At 51.0% G+C, this 25,295-nt stretch overlaps 1 protein-coding gene across 1 annotated transcript; it reads left to right on the forward strand.

Moving 5' to 3' along the window:
* Window positions 1-3,674: 3,674 nt before the first annotated feature.
* On the forward strand, window positions 3,675-25,295 carry UCK2 (uridine-cytidine kinase 2). The gene is made up of 7 exons (XM_062602335.1): window positions 3,675-3,930; window positions 14,829-14,988; window positions 15,929-16,025; window positions 16,877-17,019; window positions 22,207-22,304; window positions 24,322-24,370; window positions 24,884-25,295. Exons 1-7 carry the CDS (start codon window positions 3,832-3,834, stop codon window positions 25,021-25,023), a joined length of 786 nt encoding a protein of 261 aa, XP_062458319.1. The 5' UTR covers window positions 3,675-3,831; the 3' UTR covers window positions 25,024-25,295.

The raw sequence follows: 25,295 nt of genomic DNA on the forward strand, positions 1-25,295 counted from the left end.
GGAGCAACAGAACTAGACCAAATCCACAAGTTGTAATGGATCAAGGAGACCTAGAAAGCAAAAATACAGAAAAGGAAAAAGTACAGACAGGGAAGGGCAGGTTTGTGCCTGTCCTTGTATAACAGAGAAGTTTGCTGTCAATGAAGAGTGATGCAGATAGGCAAAGCTGGGTGGAAAATAAGGAAGGTAAAAAGCCCTGCCATTGCCTTTAAATTAAACACTCCATTCAGAAAGAGGGTGACAAAACATAGTTCAGAGAAGGCAGCAGCAAGTAATAAGTGAGGATGTGAGATGAGATGGCAAACAAACCCTGGTGAGATTTGCATACAAGGAAACACAAAAGCCATGTGTGCAGGTGGTTGTGCAATGAGTCAGGCCATCACTGAAAGTGGCAGCTAAGCACCCTCTGTGTCACAAGAAAATCCTGGCACTGCCTCTGGACCCTGGGGGTTTTCTTTAGCACTGGGGGAGAACTGAGAGCAGAACCTGGTCATACGCTACAGGAGTCCTGTGGGAGTGGGAGACGTCAGGGACGAAATTAAGGATGGTTATCATAGAATCATCATAGAATGGTTTGGGTTGGAAGGGACCTTAAGATCATCTAGTTCCAACCACCCTGCCATGGGCAGGGACACCTTTCACTAGACCAGGTTGCTCTAGGCTCTGTCCAACCTGGCCTTGAACACTTCCAGGAATGGGATATCCACAGCTTCTCTGAGAAACCTGTGCCAGCGTCTCACCACCCTCATAGTCAAGAATTTCTTGCTAGTGTCTAGTCTATCCTCTTCAGCTTAAAGACATTCCCCCTTTCCAGTTTCTATTTCAGTTTAGTGCATGCAGCAGGAAGATATTAACAACTGATGATGTGGCAGGGCCCATGATAATGTTTTGTATCTTGCGGTGCACCACCTCATGCACTTGGCTGTGCTGTATGCCATTTTCTGTCCCCTCTCCCTTTCTTTAGAGCTTGCTGGCTTTCCTGTCTGTGAGATGTATCCATATAAAGGAAGGCAATATTTCACAGAATACTAGACTATGTCCCCCAAGAAAACTTTGGAAATATTTTCTCTTATACCGCTGTGGCAAATGATTCACACAACAGTTATTGACACTGAACATGGTCTTTCACAGAACGCTTGTGTGGCAGAAACCAGGCTAGGAGGAGACGGTCAGTGACATGTATCTCTTTCCTCTCTAGTGTCTGTGCTTTGAACTGGAGGTAGAAGTGACATGGGCTCTTTGTGACTTTATCCTGTCATTTTGAATCACACCAGCTTCCTTTTCAGCTTTTTTTTTTTTCTTTTTTCTTTTGACAACAGAAGGCATAGTGCTCTCAATGGCATTTCCTTTTAAAAGAGCGTTCTGTGCTTTGGTCAATGTGTGACAGACAGATGAAGAGTTGGGTGCAGTTTGATTTGATTTAACAAGCTTGTGATACGAGAAAAAGGAAAGCATGTGCACAACACATAGCTCTTGAGGTATGAGTTAGGGGACAGGGCAGTCTACAAACTTTCTAGATACAGAGGAGGTAGAATTTATTGAGGTAACCTCAAAACCAGACTAGAAAGAGTCATGTCCAAACAGATTTCATATACTGATGTCTCCAGCCTATAACTAACAAAAGATTAAGTTGCTTTTTACAGTGCATTAGTGACTGGCAACTAGGAAGGAGAGTGTAAAATTCTCAGATAAGTTTTGAGGAAAGATGCCATCTAAAACTAGCTGGGACTTGGATTTGTTTCCCTTCCAGTTTACAACCCTGGCCTGGTTTTGAAAGAGCCACTGATGTGATCTTTGCAAGTTCTCCTTGTGTTCTGTATAAATAAGCCTTGACTATACCCCTTCAGGGTCTGTCAAGAGGCATTACTTATCCTTCCCTATACAAGTATGTCCGCTCCTGCCAGGTGTCAAGGGTCTGGTTTAGAAGGGGAACCTGAAATAAAATGCCACGATGGCCATCCTACAAAGATGCTCAGCTCTGAGACTGGATGGACAGCACAGTCTGAAACAGCTTCAGCACAGCAGAGGTTTTGAACTTGTCTGCAAGCAGGGCAGCAGAGAGGTTGGCAGCAGCGAGCATAGGCATGAGAACCAAGTAACCTGGAGGTCACCATGCGCTGAAGGGGTTTTGCCATTCAGACATGGGTTTGTTGCTGTGGGGGTGAGAAAGAAGAGCTGTGAATAGCTTCTGTATGCAGTGGTGTGCACAGGAGCTGTGGCCACAGTCAGTGCTTGGAAACTGGCATGGGGTTGTGGGAATCCACCAGAATTCATCCCTACAGGAAGTTCTTGTCCACATAAGGCACTTCCTCTCCTGGCACCAGCCGCATGCAGTGCCATGCTCCTATGCCACAAACTGCAGTCCTCAGGGGTGCAGTTGGAGGGGAATTGGGAGCAGTGGTCAGAGAGGGGTCACACCTTCCCTAGAGATGCTCTCTCACATCCTGCATGATGAGGGCTAGGATGTGGCACTCTGACAAACATTTCCACACCTGCTTCACTGTATTAAAGTGGGAATTTAAAAACCTCACTGAAACCGATGATCCTATGAAGGGAGGAACCATAGGGTATTGCTTAGACCATCTCCTGCCCCAGCGCAGGATCAACTCTACTAAAAACTTTCTAATCAGAAAGTTTTCCTGGTGCCTCTCAGTGGAGTCCTCACTCTTCCTCAAAAACATATTCTAGGACTCAACCATTCTCACACTTAGAAAATGTCCCTGAATATCTATCCCGAATTGCCCTTGTTGCAATTTGAGCTGGCAACATTTTGTTCAAATCTCCATGAGTAACAGAAATGTATTCCCTTCCTGTATGTGGCAGCCTTTCATGTATTTGGAAACAGATGCCCTGTACCTGCAGCCCTCTCTTCGCCAGACTGGACACGCAAAGTTCCTGTGGTCCTTCTGCAAAGCCAGACCCCAAGCTGTTCCCAAGACCCTGCTGCAGTCTGTCCATAAGGCCTCACCTTTCTCAGAACATAGTCCCTGCCTACATTTATATGTTCCTGTGGGATGTTTGCCATTTTCACTACAGCACAGCATTGACTCTTTGAGCCACTGTACTCCCAGATCTTTATCTGTAAAAGGGCTGGCTAGCCAGCAGGTTCCCATCTTGTATTTTCAAGATGATTACTCCTACCTCAGTATGTCACACTTGCCCATATGGACTTGCACCCTTCATTTTGCTGAGCCTTTTTCCATTTCACCGAGAGCGTTTGACTTTGAATCCTGGCCTCCAGAGCCCTGGCAGCTCCTCCCAGATGGGTCCCATTTGCCAAAACATAAGTGTAATTTTTATTCTTGGTTTGAGTCGTCAATAAGCACTCCTAAGTGTTCACGGGACCAGGGCCCATGGGAGGGGGGAGATGCCGGAGGGGGGATATGCCAGAGGGGGGACATATAATGGGCATGCTGCTTAGTACCACTTTGGTGTGGTCCCAGTGCTCACTGGTGGCAGATGGTGAGTGGGCAGCAGGACCCATCGGGTGGAGGGTCAAACCAAGCCGGCAGGGAGAGGGAACGAGGGCCAGTGCATCAGGCGGCCGCACCGCCTTTGTCCGGAGCGGAGGGCGGCGGCGAGGTGTGGGGCCATGTGGCCACCGAACTGTACTGTACTGTATTGTGTCGTACCGTGTCGTGTCGTGTCCTACCGACCGCCAGCAGGCTGGGCCGGAGCATGTGCAGCTGCGGCAGGCACCTGGCAGGGCGCCGCAGCGCAGGGATGTGAACCAGGCGGGGAGGAAGGCCCTTGACTCATCAGATAAATCCAGCCCCGCACGGGGAGTGAAGGTGGAGGAGGTGGTGGCGCTGCTGCTACTGGCAGGGGAGGATGGCGGGGGACAGCGAGCAGAGGCTGGAGGAACACGGGCAGCCCAGCGGCGGCGAGCCCTTTCTCATTGGGGTCAGCGGTGGCACGGCCAGCGGCAAGGTGCGGGACTTCGCGGCGGGCTCCGGGGAGCCCCGGGGGGCAGGAGAGGGATCCCCGCGGCGCAGCCTCCCTCCGCCGGGCGCGGCGGCCACATGGCAGCCCGCCTGGTCCGAGCGGCCGCTCCGCCACGTGCGCTGTCTTGGGACCTGCCGGGCCGTGCCGGGGGAGGTGGCAGGACTGGGAGGGCTCGCTGCTCCGGCGGTGCACGGTGCACGGTGCGGCCTGGGGAAGGAGGAGCCGGCGGAGGGAACAGGGCCTCCGAGGCCTCTGGCCGGGTGGCAGTGCGGTAGTCCCGGGTGCACGTGGAGGGGAGGTTGTGGGTGGTGTTGGTGCAAACGTTGACCCCACCCGGCCGGGAACCCTGCTCCCGGGGGCTGCCGGAGTTCTGCGGGCAGGGCTGGGGGCTGCGCGGGAAGTGTGCAGCCCCGGCCCGGCCGGGATGGAGATGTCCCCCCCCCCAGAATCCCCCCGTCTGTGGCTTTAACCAGCGCCCCTCTCCGTCACCCCTTCACTCGGAGTGTCCCCGAGGGCCACTCGCCCCGCGGCTGACCCGCAGGGCCCGCTGGGTGCCATGCAGTCAATTCATTTATTTTTCTATGGTGTCGGTCGAGCATGGGGGTGCCCTTTTCTAGCTAATTTCGGGGTAGCAGGAGTGGAAAATCCGCAGTAAATGCTGACTCACAGCGGCAGAGCGACCTCCTGCCTGCGCCCAGGAGGGGATGGTCCTTGGCCGTGGCAGGTGGGAGCGGGGCGGTGGGGCCGGGGCGAGCCGCTTTGGCCGAGCTGATGCGGACTTTCTCTGGAGGGCTGCTGCACCCAGACTGCAGCGCTGGGCACCTCCAGCAGCGTCACGGTTTTTATTTCCTTTTTTTTTTTTTTTTAAATTTCTTTTTTTACTGTTATTTCACACAGTGGGTTTTTCTTTATTTGTTTAACCTGAGGTAGGTTGCTTTCTGTCCTGATACGATTTCCCCTGCCTTATTTAGAGAGCAGTAAAACCAGACCCACAGCTAATCAGCCCCTGTGCAGGGCAGCACAGATGTTCTACCTGCATTTTTAAGAGGTATTTCAGAGAACATGAATAAATTTGGAAGTAGCAATACCTTTGCAATATTTCTTGCTAAGGAAACTGAATGTTGAGCTGTCACAGGAGGAAGACAGCCTTATATCTGTGGGTTGAGTTGTATTTGGAGGGGGGGCCCTTTTTCTCTTGAAGGATGGCATAACCCAACAACTGTACCTCAATCCATAATAACAGTGTTTTAGGAATCCATCTCTCAGTACCCAGTTTATTCTTGGACTGTTGTTGCTCTACTGCAAGGGAGAAAAATCCAGATATAACGGGAGGGATGATGAGAGGATGTAATCTCCTCCACTGGGAACCAAAGCTGGATTGTTTCTGCACTATAGCTCCTGGTGATTTTAAACATGCTGGGTTTGTCTGTTCTCTGATGCGTGGGTCTGCCTCTCTGTAGCTGTCCCAATAACATCGTGTCTGGCGCTGCTGAACTGTTATGTCTCTGAGCGCCGTGTCTCTGGCCCACAAGGTAAAAGCAGTGATTACAGTACAATATGCCACAGTTATTTTCAACTTCAAAGTGCAAATACTTAGTAGCAGCAGGCTGCCTTAGTAAAAAAATAAAATTATGCAAATGGTTCTTTCTAGCAAGGGTGATGTAGTAACTGGCTTTTCCTGTCTCTCAGCCTAGATTTGTGTGTGTCTCCCCCTCCAGTGACTGATGCCTGCTAAAACCTTTGTGCAGTGCTGCCAGTTGAAGGGGATCCAGCAGATCAGTACAAAATTTGTGGGAAAAGACAGAAAGAAATATGCTGGGGAAAAAAATTTGCTTGAGGAGAAGCAACAGAAAAAAAGAACCTGCGGCTTGTGCACAGAGACCCTCAAATTCACACTTGATGCAGCTGCAGGGCAAGGGTGCACTGAGGTTGTCCCACCATTGGCTAGTGACACTGCCATGTGCTGAGTGATGCTGGGTGCACAGCACACTCTGGGAAAGCAGTGGTGGGGCTGGTGTGGTTTGCTCAGCTAAGGGCTTCTCTGCAGCTAAAATCTAGCCCAGGGCTGCCATGCCAGTATGCTGGCTCTGGATGAGAACAAAATGCTCCTAGAGGGAAAGAAAGCAGGCACCTTTCCACTAGAAAAGTGGCAAATCCATCCAACTCACCTTCACACCAATTGAGGGTTGTTACCATAACACACCCCTTTGGCAGCACACCAGACAGAGCATAACAGAGGGCATTTGCCTTCCGTGGTCCCTCCAGCACCTCCCACTGCTGCTTTTGAGTCTAAGGTGGGGAAGAGGCTCCATAGTCCTCCCCCATCCCTCTCAATGCACCAGCACAGTCAGGCTGTGGAAGGAAGGGATCCTGTTTGTATCTTGCCACAACTTGTGTTATGTGGTGCTCTGGGGAAGCTGGCATCCAAAGTGGCCAGCATTCACTGAAAAGCTGGGGGAAGTGTTTGGCTGGTATTTCTTAAAGGCAAATTGGTGAGAACTCAAATCCAAAGGCTAACTGCTGCTCCTGGGTGAGCAAAAGAGGCTTGAGCAACTTTTGGTACTCAAATAGGAGGTAGCCTAAGTGCTGTTCTGTTTTTTTTTTTGGCTCTTAGAAGGAAGCTGGACTGTACTGGGAGCAAAACTGGGGAGCCACAGAGGTCCTGGGAAGGCTGTGGTGCTGCAGCCTCTATGAGGGCAGTCTCAGCTGCATGGTGGCTGTTTTGTGTCTGCTCAGCTGGAACAGGCCCTTCACAAGACCTGCTGGGAGGCAGCATTTCTCCCACTGTCCGCTGAAATACAAGCACTGTGCAGCTCAGGCACTGTGCTGCGGTCTCCTGATGTGGAGGAGACGACATAGCATTAAGACCCCCTCCTGTGCCAAAGCTGGAGAGAACTGCAACTGCCTCATTTCCTTAGAGGGATTCCCAAGGTTGATTGTAGCATTTTCTTTCATCCTGCAAGCACTCTGCTAAAGTTCTTGTTTCCTTTTTATACCCTTGGTCTTTGTGCTAACACCGTCTTCCCTTCCTCCCACAAGAGATTCCTGGCTACCAAAGACTGCAGCATGCAAGGCAGGCAGCCAGGCTGCGGGCTAGAGGAAAAGACAGCAAACTGAGATGTGTTGTAAAGAGCTGGGATACCTTCTTAGGTTCTTTACATGTCCTCACTTCAGCTTGGCTCCTGGGACCTTGCAGCTCTGCTGGCTGTGCTGGAGTGGCAGTGGAAACATATAGTGATGGGGTGGTTGTAGAGGTGCGGAGAGCTCTTCAAACTCCGGCTAACGCATTAATGGCTTGTCCCCACGTGCTGCAAAGCAGGGTGCCAATTGGTACTTTCCAACAGGAGTTTGTAAGAAAAGACAGATTTGCAAATGCTTTTGTTGGCTACCCAGCCCTCAAACTAGTGAGGGCTGAATATTGGTGCTACTGTGGCCCAGTGGCTGCATCATTTGGATCTTGTGTTAGAGCATAAAGTTGGAAATGCCTGCTGGAACATGCAGCCTGAGAGTTTTTTAGACTGCAGAGCACCAGAATTGCAGCATGTGTTCAGCCAGGTGTATTCTTCACTGTTAATCTGTTAGGCACTTTTGCTTGAAACACCTCAAATGCTGTCTGAGGCTGAGCTGGCTGCCTAGATGAATGAATTAGAAGGCTGATATCACCTAGCCAGGGGGGAACAGCCAAAGTGTTGGTCCCAAGGGAAGCAGTAGCTCCAGCTGCACTACATACAGCATGAGGCAGTTCCCTCTCCACATGGGGCTTCTTGCATGACAGAGCTCACTCCCTTATACTGGCAAGGGCTGAAGTTGCCCACAGAAGTCTGGGGTCCCCTGCCGCATTGTCATCACCTGGATGCCAGGCAAAGAAGCCTAAGGGAGACCCTGCAGTGACCGAGGGGGACCCATGGGAGGGGGACTAGCAGGGATTGCAGCAGTCCTGTGTCAGTTCAGCACCATTTCCTGGTGACGTTTGTTTTGTGGCTGGCAGGATCCCCGCATCACAAGGTCTGACTTAAACACTGGTGTCAATGTGTGCTAGAGACTTGTCAAACTTTCTAGTAGAACATTATTTTGTGCCAGCCCTTGATCAGATTTATACACAGGACATTTGATGGGTCAGCCCTTTCCTGTTACCGAATGAATATGTGTAAGTTTGTTATGGAGCAACTGCTTACCATAGTCCTGTGGACTTGGCCTGCTCAAGGCTTTGGAGTTTGCAGCAGAGGCTCTAGAAAAATACCCGTATCTCTAAATCCAGTGGATTGGGTGAGACTGTGTTAGGGCTTTTCTTTTTTTTCCCTGCACATAATCTGTGTTCAGATCCTCAGTGTTTGTACTCCTGTTTATGCTCCAGCCCAGGAGTGCTGATCACATGCACAGTATCCCAGGGTGAGTGAACAGAAACCTTGCTATCCCAGTCCTAGACCGGCTAGCCTGTGGCTCACAAAGGGAAAGGCAAGACTGGTGAACCTGCCTGGGAAAGCTCTGGGTGGAGGCCCAGGCTTTTGGTACAAGAATAGCAAGTTTCCAGTCCCAGTGCTGCCATGCGGATGTGCTCCATTAGGACTGGAAAGGATTGTGTGGGTCATGAACCAGCTCTCTACAGTTGCAAGCAGACATTTAATAGATGCTCTGTGACCCTTCCCAATTTGGTATCTATTCTGTGTATCACCCCAGTCCACCAAGCACCTCCTAATACTCTACAATTAACATAACCTTACAAGAAGAGACCAAAATCCATAGCTACTGTGCTGCAGAGAGAAGGGTAATGCTGGAGAGAAGGGCAGCATTACCATGGCTCCTGATTTCAGGGACCCAATTGAGTGAAAGTCCCCTGTGATGCCTGGAAAGGGAACTGTACTATAGGGGACCTCAGAGAAATGCAATGAGTAATCCCAGCGGCCCCTCATGTGATCTTAGGGAAAATCCTGTCAGATCCCCAGATTGGAGACTCTTATCCACAAGCATGTGATGAGGACATCTCAACTGGGAGAAGAGAAGGCTGCGTGGAGACCTCATAAGCAGCCTTCCAGTGTCTAAAGAAGGCCTGTAAGTATGCTGTGGAGGGACTCTTCATTAGGGACTGTAGTGATAGGACAAGGGGTAATGGGTTAAAACTTAAACAGGGGAAATTTAGATTGGATATAAGGAGGAAGTTCCTTACTGTTAGGGTGGTGAGGCACTGGAATGGGTTGCCCAGGGAAGTTGTGAATGCTCCATCCCTGGTGGTGTTCAAGGCCAGGTTGGACAGAGCCTTGAGTGACATGGTTTAGTGTGAGATGTCCCTGCCCATGGCAGGGGGGTTGGAACTAGATGATCTTAAGGTCCTTTCCAACCCTAACAATTCTATGATTCTACATGAGTACAAAGACGATGACAGCCCCTGCCAAGCCTGCTGACATGCAGGTCCTAAAGGAAAGGGGGTTACGGCAGTGGCATCCCTTGAGACAACCTCTGAGCTTCTCTCCCTGATGACAGGTGGGATGTAACTGCTGCAGTCTATCCTTGCTCTTGGCTGTAGCATTTATTGTGGGCCAAGGGCATTGCCCTATTGGAGAGGACTGTCCTCGTGGTGAGCAGCATCTTGGCTCAAGGTGAGCAGCTTGCAGCAGTGCCTCTCTTCCTTTCAAACTGGAGCACAGCACATGTCTCTCCTGGTAGGTCTTTCTTCTGGCACAGCTCTTCTCCCTGTACCTGCTTCTGGGGGAACTGGCAGCTTCAGTATTCCTTTAGGGCTGGAATCACTTTATCTGGCATAGGGAGGATGAGGGGTCCTCCCTGCTGCTGTACTGGGACCCTAGCAAGCAACTAGGTGTAGACATCCCTTTGCAGTGCCAGGCTCCCTGGGGATAGAGGGACTGCTTTGAACAAGTAGGTTTTAGTGTATTCACATGCATGAGGCATACAGATCCCTCCTAGCCCAGGACAGGCCTTACCAGCTGGGGCAAAAATACCTATACTGCCCTATCTGCTGCAGCAAACCTGGGATTGCAGGCATCAGCTGTGTCCTGCCTGGAACCTTCCTGTGGTGGTTACCTATAGCATTGTCCATCAGCTTTCTCTCTAAAACCCATCTGAAGTCCTAATTCTCTGGTTGATAACAGCTACCGAAAAGGGACATTAGGATAATCTGCATGGGAAATTAGTCAACTCCTGAAGAATATCTGAGCAGCCAGCTATAGGCTGTGAGTAAATGTGAATTAAATATATAATGTAATTAATATCTTTGAAGTAAATGTCAGGGGTAGGGCTCCAAATAACCATCTGTAGAGTTTTTTCCCCTGTGCACCACTTCTCTCCTTCTGGGAAAATATGCTGAAGTTCTTCCCCAGGTGCCCTCTGTGTTTTCCAAGCAGAATAAAGCTGTACTTCTTCCTACTTCAACACTAGTTATTTGTGTGCTTGGTTCAGAGAAGGAGTCTTGCAAGAGGAGCTGGAGCTGCTTCTGCTCAGGAATAACATCTCTGAACTTGCTTCTTGCACTGTGTAGATACCTCCCTATCAACCGTGGTGTGGGTTGGTTTGCAGTTTTCCCAGGGAGCAGCTCAAGTGCAGTCTGGGGAAGTGCAGCTCAGTGGGTTGCAGCAAGTTGGCTTAAACCTGGAGCCCTGCTTCTCCTCAGTGCAGTGTGTGGAAAGTAATGAATGATGGCAGAGTGGCCAGGGCTGCCTGCCTGCCTGCATGCTTGGGAAGTCCTGCATTGGTTTTATGTGGCTAACACAGGGAAGGTCCACTTAGCAGCCATGGAGACTTTGGGGTTCTTGTGTTCTGTCTATATTTAGTTTTAAACAAGCTCTGGAGGAGGGGAAGGCTTTTGCTTAAGAAAGCATCCTGTTGCTGGGAGTGCGCTGCAGCTGAATCGCCATTGGTGTTCACTTTGGGTCATGGTGAGGGTTGCACAGTGTGGATCTGGGGAAGGGGCTGAGCGAGGCTGGTTGCACCCTGGCATGTTACTTCACAGGCATGTCTTGGTCTTTCAGGACATTGTAAGGCCTCCCCAGAGCATAACTGCTATCATTTCCAGTTATTAGTGGATTTTTCACACTTCTGATTAACATCAATCATATGCATGTATGCGTTACTGGTTTGAGAGAACGTTTAAGCAGGGGACACACATTATTCATTTGGAGGGACACTTCCTAAGACTGGAAAGTTTTGTTCCCACTGTGTAGGGGAATTTGTAACCTCTGTGTTTCTGGTTTTATTTCCTCCTTAACATAGGGTGTTTATCAACCAAGGGGAAAAAATGCCTGTCCAGGTGTGGGAGGTATCCAGACTTGCATCAAGGAATGCCCCCCATGAGTCATTCTTGTTTCCATCACAAATGATTGTGAGGAAAGAAAAAATTACCTTTTTCATATAGATCTTGCTGAGGTTTGCTGCCCCACTAAGGCAAGCTGAACGCAGCCCTTGGGTTGGAGGAACATGCCATGTCCCCTGCAGTTCCTGTGTCCTGCAGCACTTAGTGCCCTGGCCCACACCTTCTGTGGGACCAGAGTGGCATATGCTTCTTCCCAGAGCCCAGAGTTGATATCCCTGCCTAGCTGGGAAGCACAGTGCGACAAACCTGAGCTCAGTCCTGAGAGCAGGATGTCCTCATGATCATCTTTCTCCAGTGCTTCTGATAGGTCGCCAAAGACCACCAAAGAAAAGGGAAGGGCCCATAGCATCTGCCTGGATGCTTTTGCAGGAGTCACTTGCCACCACAGAACACTGAATGGTAAATGCAGCCAGGACATGCTCCAGTCCTTGTCACGGGCCCCAGTGCGAGGATGTACTCCTGTCTCCAGCAGCTGGGAGCTACTTTCTCCTTGTGTTTTCCTCACCACTAGGTGTGTTAAGGGTATGAAACAGGAGGGTGATTTTTCAGAGCTGATGGGGACTTTCCTCCTTCCCCTCCCTCCGCCACCTCTTCCAAGATCAGTAGACCAGAGACAAGTGTGCATAAGGCAGAAGGAAGATTGTCAGGAACTGTCTGATGCCCTCAAATGATTTTATTTTCCATCTTTATGCTGAAGTCCAAGGGGAGAGTGAGTGTGCAACTGGTGTATTGCTTTCATTGATCCAAAGTAAAGGGGCCTTGCTTCTTCTGGGCTGGAGAAGGTGATTTCTGCTACAGATACGTATGGAGCCTGCTGATATACAGGCTGGGTATCTGTCTGGGTGCTTGTGCTTGGAGGTGGTTTATTACAATGGCTGTGGGAAATTTGGCGTCAGTGGCTGCGGCCAAGGCTGAACCCTGCTGCACTGCATCTCCCTGCTGCACAGGCAGCATCTGAAGGCAGCAGCCCGTGTAGGACAGAGCAGGAAGGAAAAGTGGAGGAGAGGCACTGTGCATTCCCTGTTCCCTGTTTTTGCAAAACCTGTGGGATACAGCTGGATAAGCAATAGGGCTAACACAGGCTGGAGAAGGATGTGGAGAGTGAGAAAACAGAGGAAATGGAGAATAAGCTCTGGCTTTGTGTCTGTGCAAGCTGAAGGGTGAGTGATTGGCACTGACTTGCAGTGCTTTGTTGTGGGTGGTAGCAGCTCGCTGGAGGGCAGGGCTTCCTGACGTGGGTCAGGAAGCATAACCTGCCAGCCACAAGTGGCAGGAGAAGAAGGTGGAATGCTCAGGGAGACCCTGTCCCTGACCAAATTTGTGGCCAGCGCCACAAGGACTGCTGCCGGGCAGCCTGAGCCAGTTCACTCTGCAGCAGTGCTGTGTGTAGAGGCTCTCCAGCCAGGCTGGGGCTGACTCACAGCACAGTGGTCACAGCCAAGTCAGGTCAGCCTGGCCTGGAGGGGAAGAGACAGTCTCTAGGGAGGGGAATGCCGTTAAATCTTCCAGCTTCTCAGGCAAACAGCCTTGCCCTCTTGCTTGCTGGAGTGACCTCCTCTGCCAGGCGAGCATTCTCCCTGTTCCCTCTCACCACTGCTGTCTTCAGCTCTGCTGAAGGTTGTCAATCTGGAGGTTGTCAGCCAGGAACAAAGCAGATGGTTAAGCCAGCAGGGAAGTGGGAGCACAGAAGGAGCCACTAACAGTCTGGGGCAAGCAAACGGTGATTGAGACCAGGAGCTTCTCAACTGGGCATCTGCAGCAAGTAAAATTCCATGAGGTGAAGCAGTTCAGTCTGGCACCAGGAGCACCCGCTTCTCCCCAAACAGTGGATGCTGTGGGGCAGGAGTGGGGCTGACACACAGGGCTCATGCAGGCAAGTCTTGCTGTTTAGGGCAGGCATGCTGGCTGCCAGTTAGTGATGCAGTCCACACCCCTGTGTTGCACAGTGGCCAAGGACTCTTATGACTAAGGAGAAAGGACTGAAGCAGGCTTTGGGATTTGTCCCACAAGCTCTGCTTTTATTCTTGTTGTGGTGGTGGGGTCCAGCGTGACCTTCGGCTTGTGCCTGCTGCAAGTGCCGGCAGAGTTTTGAAGCCACCCCACCAGCACCCAGCCTCCTCCATGTGATATTGATACCGGGAAATAAAGGGTTAACATTGTGCCTGCTTGCTTAAGCAGTCGCTGTGCTTGGTGAAGCAGAACCGTAGGAGTCAAAGTTGCTAGAAAGGTGAAGCAGAATTGTAAGAGTTACAGCTGCTAGACAGAATTGTAGTAGATAAGATTCATAACTTAACATTTAAGACATTCTTGTTTAAATAGTATCTTTAGAAAGAAAAGGAACAAAAGATAGCCAGAGTAACAAAATTTGCAAACTTGACAAGTTTCTACTTTAAGATGCATAAAACCGGCCTGTACTGAACCTGAAGTTTGGATAGGAGCTGAAACTCTTGAGTCTGCGTGAAAGCAAGAGGTTACTCGTGGTGATGAAGAGGAACTACAGGCCTTCATCCTCATGACCCCCTAACGACCACCACCAGGAGGCACTGCGCAGGTGCACCAGTGGGACGAATGCCAGAAAACTAATTATATACTAGACGGGAATAGGTTTTGCATATGTATTAGGCGTGAAGCAATCTCATGCTTAGGTAATCATTATATGTAATATAAACAAACTGAGTGGCAAAGGGGGGCGCGCATGCTTTTGGAGGAGCAACCCCCATGCGCCTCAGCACTGAATAAAACATACCTGCTTTACGACTCTAACGAGTTGTGGAGTCAATCCGCGTATCAATATGAGAGCTGCCAGTCCCTGTGCCAGCAGTGCTCCTGGGGATCTTGCACCGGCAGCCAGAGCCATGTGGCTCTGCAGTGCCCTTAGTCTTGTGCCAAGAGGCACCAGGATATGCTCGAGACTGCCCCTCCCAGCCCTGGCAGCTGTGGCAGAGATCCTTGATGTAGTTCCATGGCTGTCTTTCTGGTGTCTTTTCACCCTGAGCTTTGTTTAGCATCTGGAAACAATCTGGCTTTCCCTCTCTGAGGACTCTTTCCCTCCCTGCCCACGCTGTGGTGGGGTTTCTGGCCTGGACCAGCACTGGAGGAACCAAGACACTGAGGCTGCCTCTCAGGGAGGAGGCTCAGCCCTGGTACCACATGCAGCTCTGCTCCCTGGGGAGCTGCTGGCCAGGCTGAAGCTGGCCATCGGGCCCCTGGGGGTGTGGCGGAACCGAAGCAGTAGCTGACTGGTTTCCGCTGCCAGTTAGTGGAGCAGTCAACAGCCCTGTGCCCAGAGTAAGAATTGTTGGCAGGCCACAGGGACAGAGGAGAGGGATGCAGGGAGCAAACTTAGTGCTGCTTTGACACCGAAGGACCTCATGTTGATGCCTCTGGAGCACTCTCCCTCAGTGGCTTTGGGCTGTGCTTTTGAGGAGACCACAGACCCAGCTGGAGGTCCAGCAAGCAGTGTCTCATGCACCCAGAAATGGCTGTTACCTGGGGACATCCTCCCTGCATGGCTCAGACACCACTTGCCACTGACTTGCCTCCTTTGCTGTTCTTTTTCCAGTCCTCTGTATGCTCCAAGATTGTCCAGCTGCTGGGCCAGAACGAGGTGGACTACCGCCAGAAGCAGGTGGTGATCGTGAGCCAAGACAGCTTCTACCGGGTCCTCACCTCAGAGCAGAAATCCAAAGCACTCAAAGGCCAGTTCAATTTTGACCACCCAGGTGAATGAATGGAGAACAGCACTGTGGCTCTGACATGCAGTGAAGGGCGAGGGCTGGAGCGGGACCCCTTGGTTCACCAGCAAAGAGTCTTGCGTGGACACTGGGACCCTGTCTCCACATGGGGCATGAGTGGGAGACTCAGTTGAGCTGTTGTGGAGGGTTCACCCCTGGCAGGGTGGCTGGGGACTACCTGTGTTCCCTACAGTGCAACCTCTGTCTCTCCTAGGAAGGAAAGTGCCTGTGGGGTGGAGGGTTTAGAATGAGAAAGGGCAGGTTGTGAACCCTCAAAACTCCTTGAGATGCTCCTCTTCTCCCTGCAAAAACATCTGTCAGTTTGAAAACCCTTCTGGTGCAGCTGGGTTGGGACCAGGGAGGTTGGGTCTGGCACAGCCCCCTGGATCCAGCAGTTCTGTGTCCCTCCTTCAGGAAGGGAACAGTCTTGTGCAGCTGCTCTGAAAAGCCCTTCACTGAGGGGCCTGTGCCCTGTTACTACAACAGGGGCTCTTTGAACCATCTCTGGGCTTGGTGGGGGAATTCCAGAGCTGCTGTCCCTGCATCGCCATAGGACAATGGCCAGAGACAGCAAGCGCTGAGCAAACAGAGCTCTGTCTGTCCAGTGATTCAAGGCTGAAACACTGCTCCAGTCTCTGAGGGCTGGAGTCCTGGAGGAGATGCCTTCCTGAGCCTGGGCAGCCGCACCACCATACAAGGGCGGTATTGATCTCTGCAGGCCAGATCCCAGGCTAGTGCAAAGCAGTGACAGTGAATACCCAGGGTCTCTGGGAGACCTCGGCCTTGCTATGTCCATGGGGATGTGCAGGGCTTTTCTTCCTTGTCTGCGTGTTTGTCTGTCCTGGTGCCTCTGGCTAGGCTAAGCTCAGTGTCTGGTGGGTGGGAGGGGTTGCAAAGCTTCCTCAGGTAACGTTTCCTCTCTCCTCAGATGCCTTTGACAACGAGCTGATCGTGAAAACGCTCAAAGAGATCACGGAAGGGAAGACGGTCCAGATTCCTGTCTATGACTTTGTCTCACACTCCAGGTCCAACAGCTGCTCCTGCCTTGCTGTGCTGCTGCTAACACCCTGTGGCACAGCACGCAGTCCTGCAAGCCCAAACCGCCTGCCCCTCTGCTTGCGCCCACTGTTAGGCACCTAATGTGCCAACTCAAAGTTTCAAACCTAACTTCTCTAGACCTCTTGGTTAGAGGATCCAGGGCAGGTACAGGTGCAGTCTGAGGGTCTGGAAAGCTGTGCAGCCAAGCAGTGGCATCCAGCAACATATAGGTGTCAACAGAGTTGGGCGGTATAGTCCCTCTTTTCTTCTTCCACCAACAGTTTATCTCCCCACAAACTGTGTGTGTAGCTTTAACAAGTAGTCCATGCTCAAACAGCCTGGCACTGCCAGGAAAGGAGGAGAGCAACAGTACTTGCTCCTGTAACTCTTCCCTTGCATGTGTTCAGCTTGTTTTTGCATGCCTATATTGGTTGTGGACAGTGTGACTGTTCCATTTCACACAGAAGCGCTGTGGTGTCAGGGGAGTGCTGCCTGGCTGCCAGAGGAGCAGAGCTGGCTCTTGCAGGTTCCCATGGCTGAAGCCCAATGTGTAGGCTTTCTGGGCTTTATGGTTTGGCACATAGTGCTTGCAAGCAGCAGGTGGCCAAGGTAGGGGGAGAAGGGCTGGTCTGCTTCCTGCTCTGCTGTTTGTCCTAGGAAGTGTACATATGCCTTGGGCGCCCTTCATTGCAGTGGTGTAGTTCTGCCCTCTCCTTGGTCACCCGCCTGGTGCAGCAGTGATGTCCCAGGGTTGGAGCAGTGCCTAGGAGCGCCGCTGTTTCTCCCACCTCTCTTGGCTTATCCCCTGCTATATTTTGACTCTCCCTCCTCCTGTTAGGAAAGAGGAGACGGTGACTGTCTACCCTGCCGATGTGGTGCTCTTCGAAGGCATCCTCGCCTTCTACAGCCAGGAGGTGCGGGATCTGTTCCGCATGAAGCTTTTTGTGGACACGGATGCAGACACCCGGCTGTCCCGCAGAGGTGAGGCCCAAACATGCCTTGTGGAGCAGGGACAGAAATGTCAATTGATCTGGGCAGCTGGTTGCAGAGGCAGATTACAGTGACCAGAGCAGATCTGGAACTGGCACAAAGCTGTGCTGCTGCTAGCAAACAGCCAGGGAGCTTTTCCTTCCCAGTGCAGAATATCACGCAGAGCAGCTTATGGCAGCGGAGAACACCTTGCTCCATGTCTCTTAGGATTCAGTGGGTTTTTTGCTGCCTTGCCTGGGATTCTTCCTTTCATGTGTGTAGCAGTGTGACTAGTGAGCATGCTGTGTCCTTGTATGGCCCTGTGGCACCACCTCTGTGTCATCGGCTAAATAGCAGCTACAGTCAGCACGTGCCAGCGGGGAAGGCAAGATGCAAGGCAGAGCATCTCAGCAGCTCAGTCAGAAGGCAGTGTCTCATAGATCTGCTCAGGACGTGGGATATGGATGTGCTCCAAAGATGCATTTGGGTGTGAGGTTGTCCATTGCAGATGATGATGCAAATAGGGAGTCTGGTGGTTCATTTTTTTAGTCTGTGCAAGCACAACCAGCACAGCATGGAGCCTCTCTGTGGGAGGCACTGCGATGATGGCTTTGTGAACAAAGAGCTCTAGAAACCAGAATATCCCTCTCTACGACACTCCATGTCTAGCTTGGCTTGGCTGTGGATTGCAGCTGACATAGGAGCAGCTCTGCAGGACCTGTGTGCCTCGAGACGCTGTTCATTTCAAAGCAGCCTTTATGAGTGGGCTCACTGATGCAGCCATCTGAGTCTCCCTAGATGACTAAGAAAGCATTTGGGGATTCTTGGGGCAGAATTTGGTTTTCTCTGAACTATCCCTGCCCCTTCCTGGCTCCAACAACCTCGACAGGGTGTCTGGGGATGCAAAAGATGACTTAGGAGAGGTCCGGTCCAGACCTCTATGCTGTGATGAGAGGAGCATGTCTCAGTGTGTTAGCCTGGAACTGCTTGTGTGCTTGGGACTGTTCCACTCTGCTACAGAACTAGTCTTAGAATTATAGAATCAACTAGGTTGGAAAAGACTTTTAAGATCGTAAAGTCCAACTGTTACCCCAGGACTGGCAAGACCACCACTAAACCATGTCACTAATGGCCTCAGGTACACGTTTTGAACACTTCCAGGGATGGTGATTCCACTGTTGCCCCCTGGACAGCCTGTTCCAATGACTGACTACCCTTTCAGCAAAGAATTTTTTCCTAATATCCAGTCTAAACCTCCCCTGGCACAGCTTGAGGCTGTTTCTTCTTGTCCTGTCACTTGCTACTTGAGAGAAGAGACAAGCCATCTTCTTGCTCCTGCTTCCTCGTGCCTGCCTGCCCTTGTCTGTGAGACAGATACACAGCCTGCTGCTGGATGTAGTCAGTGCTGATCAGTCCTTTTTACACATCCTTCTTGACCCTGCCCAGTGTTCTTGCATGACTCATCCAGGGAGGTGACAGCACAGTCATTGCAGGGAGATGTGTTAGGAGATTTGCAAGATCCTGCAGTGTGAGCCTTATCTGTTAAGCAGACTGTGCTGTAGAAGAACAAGAACTTGGGTTCACACACAGCCACAGGGTAGCACACTGCTCTGGTTGAACTCCAGCCGGCAACTAAGCTTCATGCAGCCACTTGCTATCTCTGCCCTCCCAGCAGGATACGGAAGAAAACTGGAAGAGTAACTGAGAAAACTCATGGGCTGAGATAAAGACAATTTAATAAGTAAAAAGCTGCGTGTGCAAGCAAAGCAAACCAGGGAATTCACTTACTACTTCCCATCGGTAGGCAGGTGTTCAGCCATCCTCAGGAAAAGAGTACTCCTTCACACTTGGGTTACTTGGGAAGACAAATGCCACAATTCTGAATGCTGTGTCCTGTCATCTGTCATTCCTTCCTCCCCTGCACTCCCTGGCTTCTTCCTTTTTCCCTAGCTTTATATGCTGAGTGAACATGATGTCGTATGGTATGGAGTATCCCTTGGGTCAGTTGGGATCAGATGTCTTGGCTGTGCCTCCTCCCAACTTCTTGTGCACCCTCAGCCTACTCACTGATGGGGTGGTGTGAGACGCAGAAAAGGCCTTGACTCTCTGTAAGCACTGCTCAGCAATAACAAAAATATCCATGTTATCAACTCTGCTTTCAGCACAAATCCAAAATGTAGCCTCATACTAGCTACTCTGAAGAAACTTAACTCTATCCCAGCCAAAGCCAGCACATTCTCCACCCCTTATTTCATACCATTTATGTCATTCTCAGGTCCTGCATTATCCAATGCATTCTGATTGCCCACCACACCTCTTCCCATCCTTTAATAAAATGCACAGATATAATTCCCTTTGTTTATGGACTGCCCTTATAAAATAGCTGCAAATGTCCATTGAGTTCATTTAGTCCATGACTTTGGGCTCCATCTGTTACAGAGATCACTTGGGACAGGAGAGGTGGTGTGTTGCGTGGAGTTACTGGGCACCAAAGTCAGCTCAGGTTGGGTCACTGCTGCACTTGCACTGCTTCTTGTAAGGCTTGACCTCCATTGATTCAGGTGCCTCCTGCTATAGTAATTCCTATAACATGCTACTTAAATTATGTGTTACAATGATTTAAAGATTATTCATTACAATCTTCACCTCTTCCCCTTTGGGCCAGGTTATAGGGTTTAATACTGCAATGAACTCTTTCCCTTGCTCCCAGCCTGGCTAGCAACAAGACCGCCGTGCTATAGCAATTCCTGTAACATACAACTCAAATCTCAAGTTACAACAATTTTGGCAGTGCCCTGGATCAGCTGTCTGAAGGAAAGGTGTTGCATGTGCATTTGCAGTGCAACATGACCGTGTGCATCCCAGCTTCACTCTGGAGTGCATGGTTCAGTCACTTTGGACTTGGTACAGAAGGGTGAGCTCAGGGCGTGAAAACTGGTTGAGATCCCATCCAAGATATGAGACCTGAGACTATCCAGCTGTTGACCACAATACAGAGGTAAACCCATTTGTGCTGCAGCTGTTGGAGAGGGTCTGCCTGGTCCCAGGCTATTAGGTATTTCTCTCACCCACCACCAAGTGCAAAGGGGCAGCTAGCCTGGTTGAGGTGCTGGTATCTCCCAGTTAGGGCAACTCATTGGCCTCCTGGTAGGGAATTGACCTGGCTTGCTGTTAGCAGTTGGTAGGACCATCGCAGCAGTAAATCTGTTTATCTCCCTAATATTTCAGAGAAAGGAGAACCTGCATGTGAGGTGCTGAAGCTATAATAGTGTCCCTGGAATGTAGCTGGAGGCAGCTCGTAGCAAAACTCAGGATCTTGTGTTGTGACATGGCTCTGAGTCATCCTGCTCTCTTGGAAGTCCTGAAGAGTTCCAGCAATGGGCTTTTCAACTAGGCAGCAGCAGATGAAGTTCCTGCAAATGTAGCTGACAGCTTGGTTAATCAGTAGTGCTGTGATTCTGTACCTGTAACTTGCACTGTCCCCATCTCTGCACCTCTCTCAGACAAAACACTGCTACCTTAGGACAAGGGGCTAGTTCTGTTGAGTGCCTCAAACAGGCTCAGCCATGCAAAGCTGATTCTGGCAGAGGTCCCTTCACTGCTCTGTTCTCAATCAGCTGCTGTAAAACAAAGACAAGTCATTGTACATGTTTTAGACCCGATTTGAGAGATGTCTGCCTGCTGGTTCTACATGGTGCCAATCTGTCCTTGGGACATTTGCCTGCCCTGCAAGTAGAGGGTGATACTTCCAAATAGGGTGGGTGGTCTTAGCCTGGGTTGCTGGGACCTGTTGTTTTGGGTCAGGTACAAGACAATAGGTGCTTGACTTCTGTTTGTGTGTGAGGGTGATTTGCCCTGCTGTGGTCTGCCTGGGAGCAGGCAGGAGAGCTTTGCCTGTCAGGACCAGTCCCTGCAAGGTGGACACTCGCTCTTATGCAGTTCACAGACCTCAAGCATGCCATGCCAGGCTGGGTGTGCTGTAAATATGCCCTCACTGTGCTCCTTCCCTGCCTCAGAGCAGCCAACAAACAGGGTGTGGGACCTGGGAAACAAAAATCTTTCTGGTTTATTTTCCTGTTTTTCTGTATTGTTTGAGCTGGGGCTTGTTCCCACTCTCTGGAGAAGGCAAGGAGCTGTCTAGAGCAGCCTGGGCTGAGCTGAGCCGTTCCTGGAGCTGGCATACATCCTGCTCCCAGTCCTTTCTTTCCTGCGTCACCTCCCCCGCTAGGGGCTGCAAAAGAGCACACTGCAAAGCTGCTGGCTGAGGACAAACAGATCCACAGGAATGGTGCCAAACCAGCACTGTCCTGGCTCTGCAAGCACATGGGCAATGGCTGCCGAGCAAGTCACACAGGCTAGTAGTGCTGTGGCTTGGCTCTGCCTTGGCATGTGGAAAACGTTCACTCCAAACCCAGTGCCAGGCGTACTGGGTAGAAGCCAGCCCCCTGGGGGGAGCCAAGAGCCATCTGCTTTGCCACAGCACAGCAGTTTTGGCTCTTACTCATGGACTGAATTCCCACTGAACTGGGGTGCTTGTTCATGTTGAAGTGGCTTCAGACTGGGGATGGCAATGGCCCAAACACCTTATGCAAGCAGGGTGTAAGGCCCAAATGGCGGAACAAGCAGGAGGCCAGCTTACTCTCCTGGCTTCCTCCAAGCACCACCCCCAGCCTCTTGCTGTGGGAGCCTGCTTTGCCTTCCCATTCTGCTCAGCTGGGAGCAGCACAGGGAGCCTGGCAGAGCTGGGTAGGTGGGTGAGTTTTACTATGCACACCTGAGTTAAACTGTGCCTTAATATGTGTATGGGTGAACTCCACTGCTTTTTTATTCTTTGGGCACCTCTGTACCAGATCGACTTGAGGAAATGGCCCTAAATGCCTTTTGGCCAAAGGAGTGATAGGAGGGTTGCAGGGACTGTGAGGCTGGGAATAGTCAAGACTGGGGTAGCACTGGTTACAGCTGAAATGTGCTTGCAGAGCTAAGAGGAGAGGGAGGACAAGAAAAGCCCTTAGGTCAGCCAGCTCTTGGCTCCCAGGAAAGCCTGCAAGCATATAGCAGGATTGAGGTGTGCTTGAACATGTGGGCAGCGACTTCCAGGAACAAAGACCTCTTGCAAAATATATGGGTAGCTGGCCAAAGGGAGGGGGATGGAGTAATTAATGTCTCATCTCCTGACTATGCCTTACATCTTCCCTGCAGTGCTACGAGATATTAGTGAGCGAGGCAGGGACCTGGAGCAGATCTTATCTCAGTACATCACCTTCGTCAAGCCTGCCTTTGAAGAGTTCTGTTTGCCAGTAAGTAAGGGGAGTGACACCCACAGGAGTCTGCCAGAAATGCCTTATACCATGGCCAGCTCTTCAGACAGGAGCATTTTGTGTCCCAGAGCTCAGGTCAGCCTGTCTCACCTTCATCCCTCCCTGCAGGCACTGGCAAAAATAGGGGTGTTAGCGCTGGCTGAGACAAGGTGAGATGGGGACTATTTATACAGACACTGACTTCCCAGTAAGCTCACACTTCCCTGTGGGGATGCCTGTATAGCAAAATAAACCCCTCCCTGCATAGGGTCCGATAAACCAACACCAGGCAGCCCAGCAGATGCCAGCCAGGAGGTAAGATCCTTGGCTGCATCTAGCCAGGGGAGATTCCTGCCACAGGCAGTGTCTGCTGTGTCTGCCTCCTGTTTTGGACTGTCCTGCCTGCCCTTTTCACCGACCCTGGAGTCTTTCTGGCTTGCTGGCTGGATGCTTGGGAGAGCAGGGAAGCTTCTTCCTGTGCTCTGTGCTGCAGGATGTGGCCTTGCAGGTTGCATTTCCTGGCTGTTGAGAGGCCAAGGTATCGAACACACAGACCTTGTGCTGGGCTAGCGTTGCAAGGTCTGCCTGGAGATAGGACGCTACTTTGAGAATGAAAAATGCGGCAAGGCTCCCTAGCAGACTGGGACTTTGCATGTGGGACACCACTGCAGTCGTGCAGAACTTGCAGGTGAAATAGCACGTTTGCAGGACTAGCCATTGCACACCTCTCTTGGCTCTCATGCAAAGGAGCCTGTGCCTTGGTTCTCAAGGCTTTTGAAGCAGATGTGGTAGTTATGAGGATTTTCTTCTTATTCTGGAGGCAGAATAAGAAGGAGCAGAGTCCTGCAGCCTGGGAACTGCTGGCCAGCACTACAGGCAAGAATGGAACCTGGGTTGTCAGCCTCAGGAGCATCTCTGTGCCTGTCTAGGCGGCCAGCTCTGCCCTTTTCTGTAAGAGGGGCTTATTTGCTCTGTGTTTGTTACAAGATCTTTTCCTGGCCCCTCAGCAGCACTCTTTTCTCTGCCTTGCTCGATTGTGGCTCTGGGGACCAACATCCAAATCCTGGTAATCCCAGAAAAGCTTTTCCTGAAAGGCAGGTCCAGTTAGGTGGCTCCCTTCCTTGCAAGTCCCCAGCCAGGTAGATCTACAGCTTTGCAAAGCAGCAGATGCTGCATCAGCCTCTTCTGTTGAAGAGTCTGTAGGAGGATGGGATGTGAAACAAGCAGGGTAAAAAACAGCTGCAGTGGCCTGTTCCTGCTTCTAACCTGGTGGTGCACTCACCTGCAGAGCAATTGCATGCAGATGTTAAGCATGCTCAGCCCCCACCATTGCTCTCTTATGGCTCCTAACCCAGCCCTGGGCCAGGTGGTCCAGCACTGAAATGGTCTAGCACCTGCTGATGATTTTTGATATGAAGGTGTCAGATGGAACCCTTCATCCATGGAGCTGGCTTCTTCACTGGTGGTGGAGCTTGGTTTTTGGGAACTGGTCAGCTGTAAAAGCTGACACAAATAGGGGAGGAAACTGAGACTGGCACCTACAGGTGAAGATAGGTCAGAAGTGGTGTCCTGAATCAGACCTTTTTTGCAAGCGATGCTGGTAGAACATTCTTCCCCCATCCCAAGCAGACCACATGGCTGTGCCCAGGCATGCCAATTCTTGCACCAAGTCTGGCTGGATTCAGCAGAGAGGTTGTTCCCAAAAGCATCAACTGCTGGAGTCTTGTGATTGTGAGGATTTTTTATTTCAGGTTTGTTAAACTGACTCTTGCTGCCTCTTACTGCAGTCTGTATGAGATCATGAAAATGGAGTCAAGGCACAAAGTGTGGCCCTTGAAACACAGAGTAAAAAACAAACAAAAAAAAGCATCCAAAATGTGTTATCAACAATGACATACCTCCCAGGGGGGTTGGGTTTGGCAAGGGAGGGGAAGGACTTGCCCCAGGAAGCAGGGACAATGCCGCAGCCTGGTGGGTCTCCACTTTTGCCATAACACAGTGCTCTCTTTCCTTCCAGACCAAGAAGTATGCCGATGTGATCATTCCCAGAGGAGCAGATAACGAAGGTGAGTGGACCCAGAGGCTGCTGTTATGTCCTGGCTGCCAGCTTTGGGCTGTGCTGTTGCAGTGAAGCCTTCCACAGAGGTGACTTAAATTACTGTCACACAAGAGAGTGCTGTTACCACACATGCACTCCCCGAGATGAGCCTCTCTCTTTGCTCCTTCCTGGCTGGAAGTTTGTGCTCCTCTGATCAAGCATGGGTGCCCATCTACATGCAGTGCCTCTAGGCAAACACCTGGTTTATCCCACACGAAGGGAAATAAATGTGCTTCTCCCAAGGCAAGATGTGCAACTGGGACAGCCAGTTGCTGGCTTGCGTGCTGGGTTTAGCTGGGGCAGAGGGATGAAGTCCCAGAGGGCAGCTCCTCCTGGCAGGGTTGCAGCTCCTTACCATGGAATAGGAGGGGATGGGAGCAAGGGAGACATCAGGGTCATAGTCTCTGGACTGGCTGTAGTTTATTTGCAGTGATCCTAATGCAATCTCTCCCTCGTGTCTTTCCCTCCTTTTTGTTCACAGTGGCCATAAACCTCATTGTGCAGCACATCCAGGACATTCTTAATGGAGGACTCAGCAAACGCCAGAGCAACGGCTACCTGAATGGCTACACTCCTCCCCGCCAGCGGCAGCCCTCAGAGTCCAGCAGCCGGCCTCACTGACCTGAGTGGCAGTGTGAGGCTGGGGCAGAGGGCGCTTAGGCCCTGACACTGCCCCTGTGTACATACTGTTTATTCACTCCCCCCTTATCTATTTAAGAAAACAGATGGAGATGAATGCCTTTAATTTTTTATGTTTGAAATGCTGACTGAGAATCAGCCAGCTACTTGGGAGCCTGGACTGTCCACAGCTCCTGGCCTTGCTCAACAACTCCTCTAGCACGGAACCGGCTATAAGTATCTATAAATATAGAATTGCTCTATTTTTGTGTAAA

Source organism: Pezoporus occidentalis, unplaced genomic scaffold, assembly GCF_034315485.1.
Source record: "Pezoporus occidentalis ecotype Australia unplaced genomic scaffold, CSIRO_AGI_Poc_V1 ctg76, whole genome shotgun sequence".
Lineage (NCBI taxonomy): Eukaryota > Metazoa > Chordata > Aves > Psittaciformes > Psittacidae > Pezoporus > Pezoporus occidentalis.

Coding starts and splice junctions, on each gene's coding strand:
- UCK2 (XM_062602335.1), top strand. CDS start 3,832: ATGGCGGGGGACAGCGAGCAGAGGCTGGAGGAACACGGGCAGCCCAGC. Junction 3,931..14,828: donor GTGGCACGGCCAGCGGCAAG/GTGCGGGACTTC, acceptor TTCTTTTTCCAG/TCCTCTGTATGCTCCAAGAT. Junction 16,026..16,876: donor GACTTTGTCTCACACTCCAG/GTCCAACAGCTG, acceptor TCCTCCTGTTAG/GAAAGAGGAGACGGTGACTG.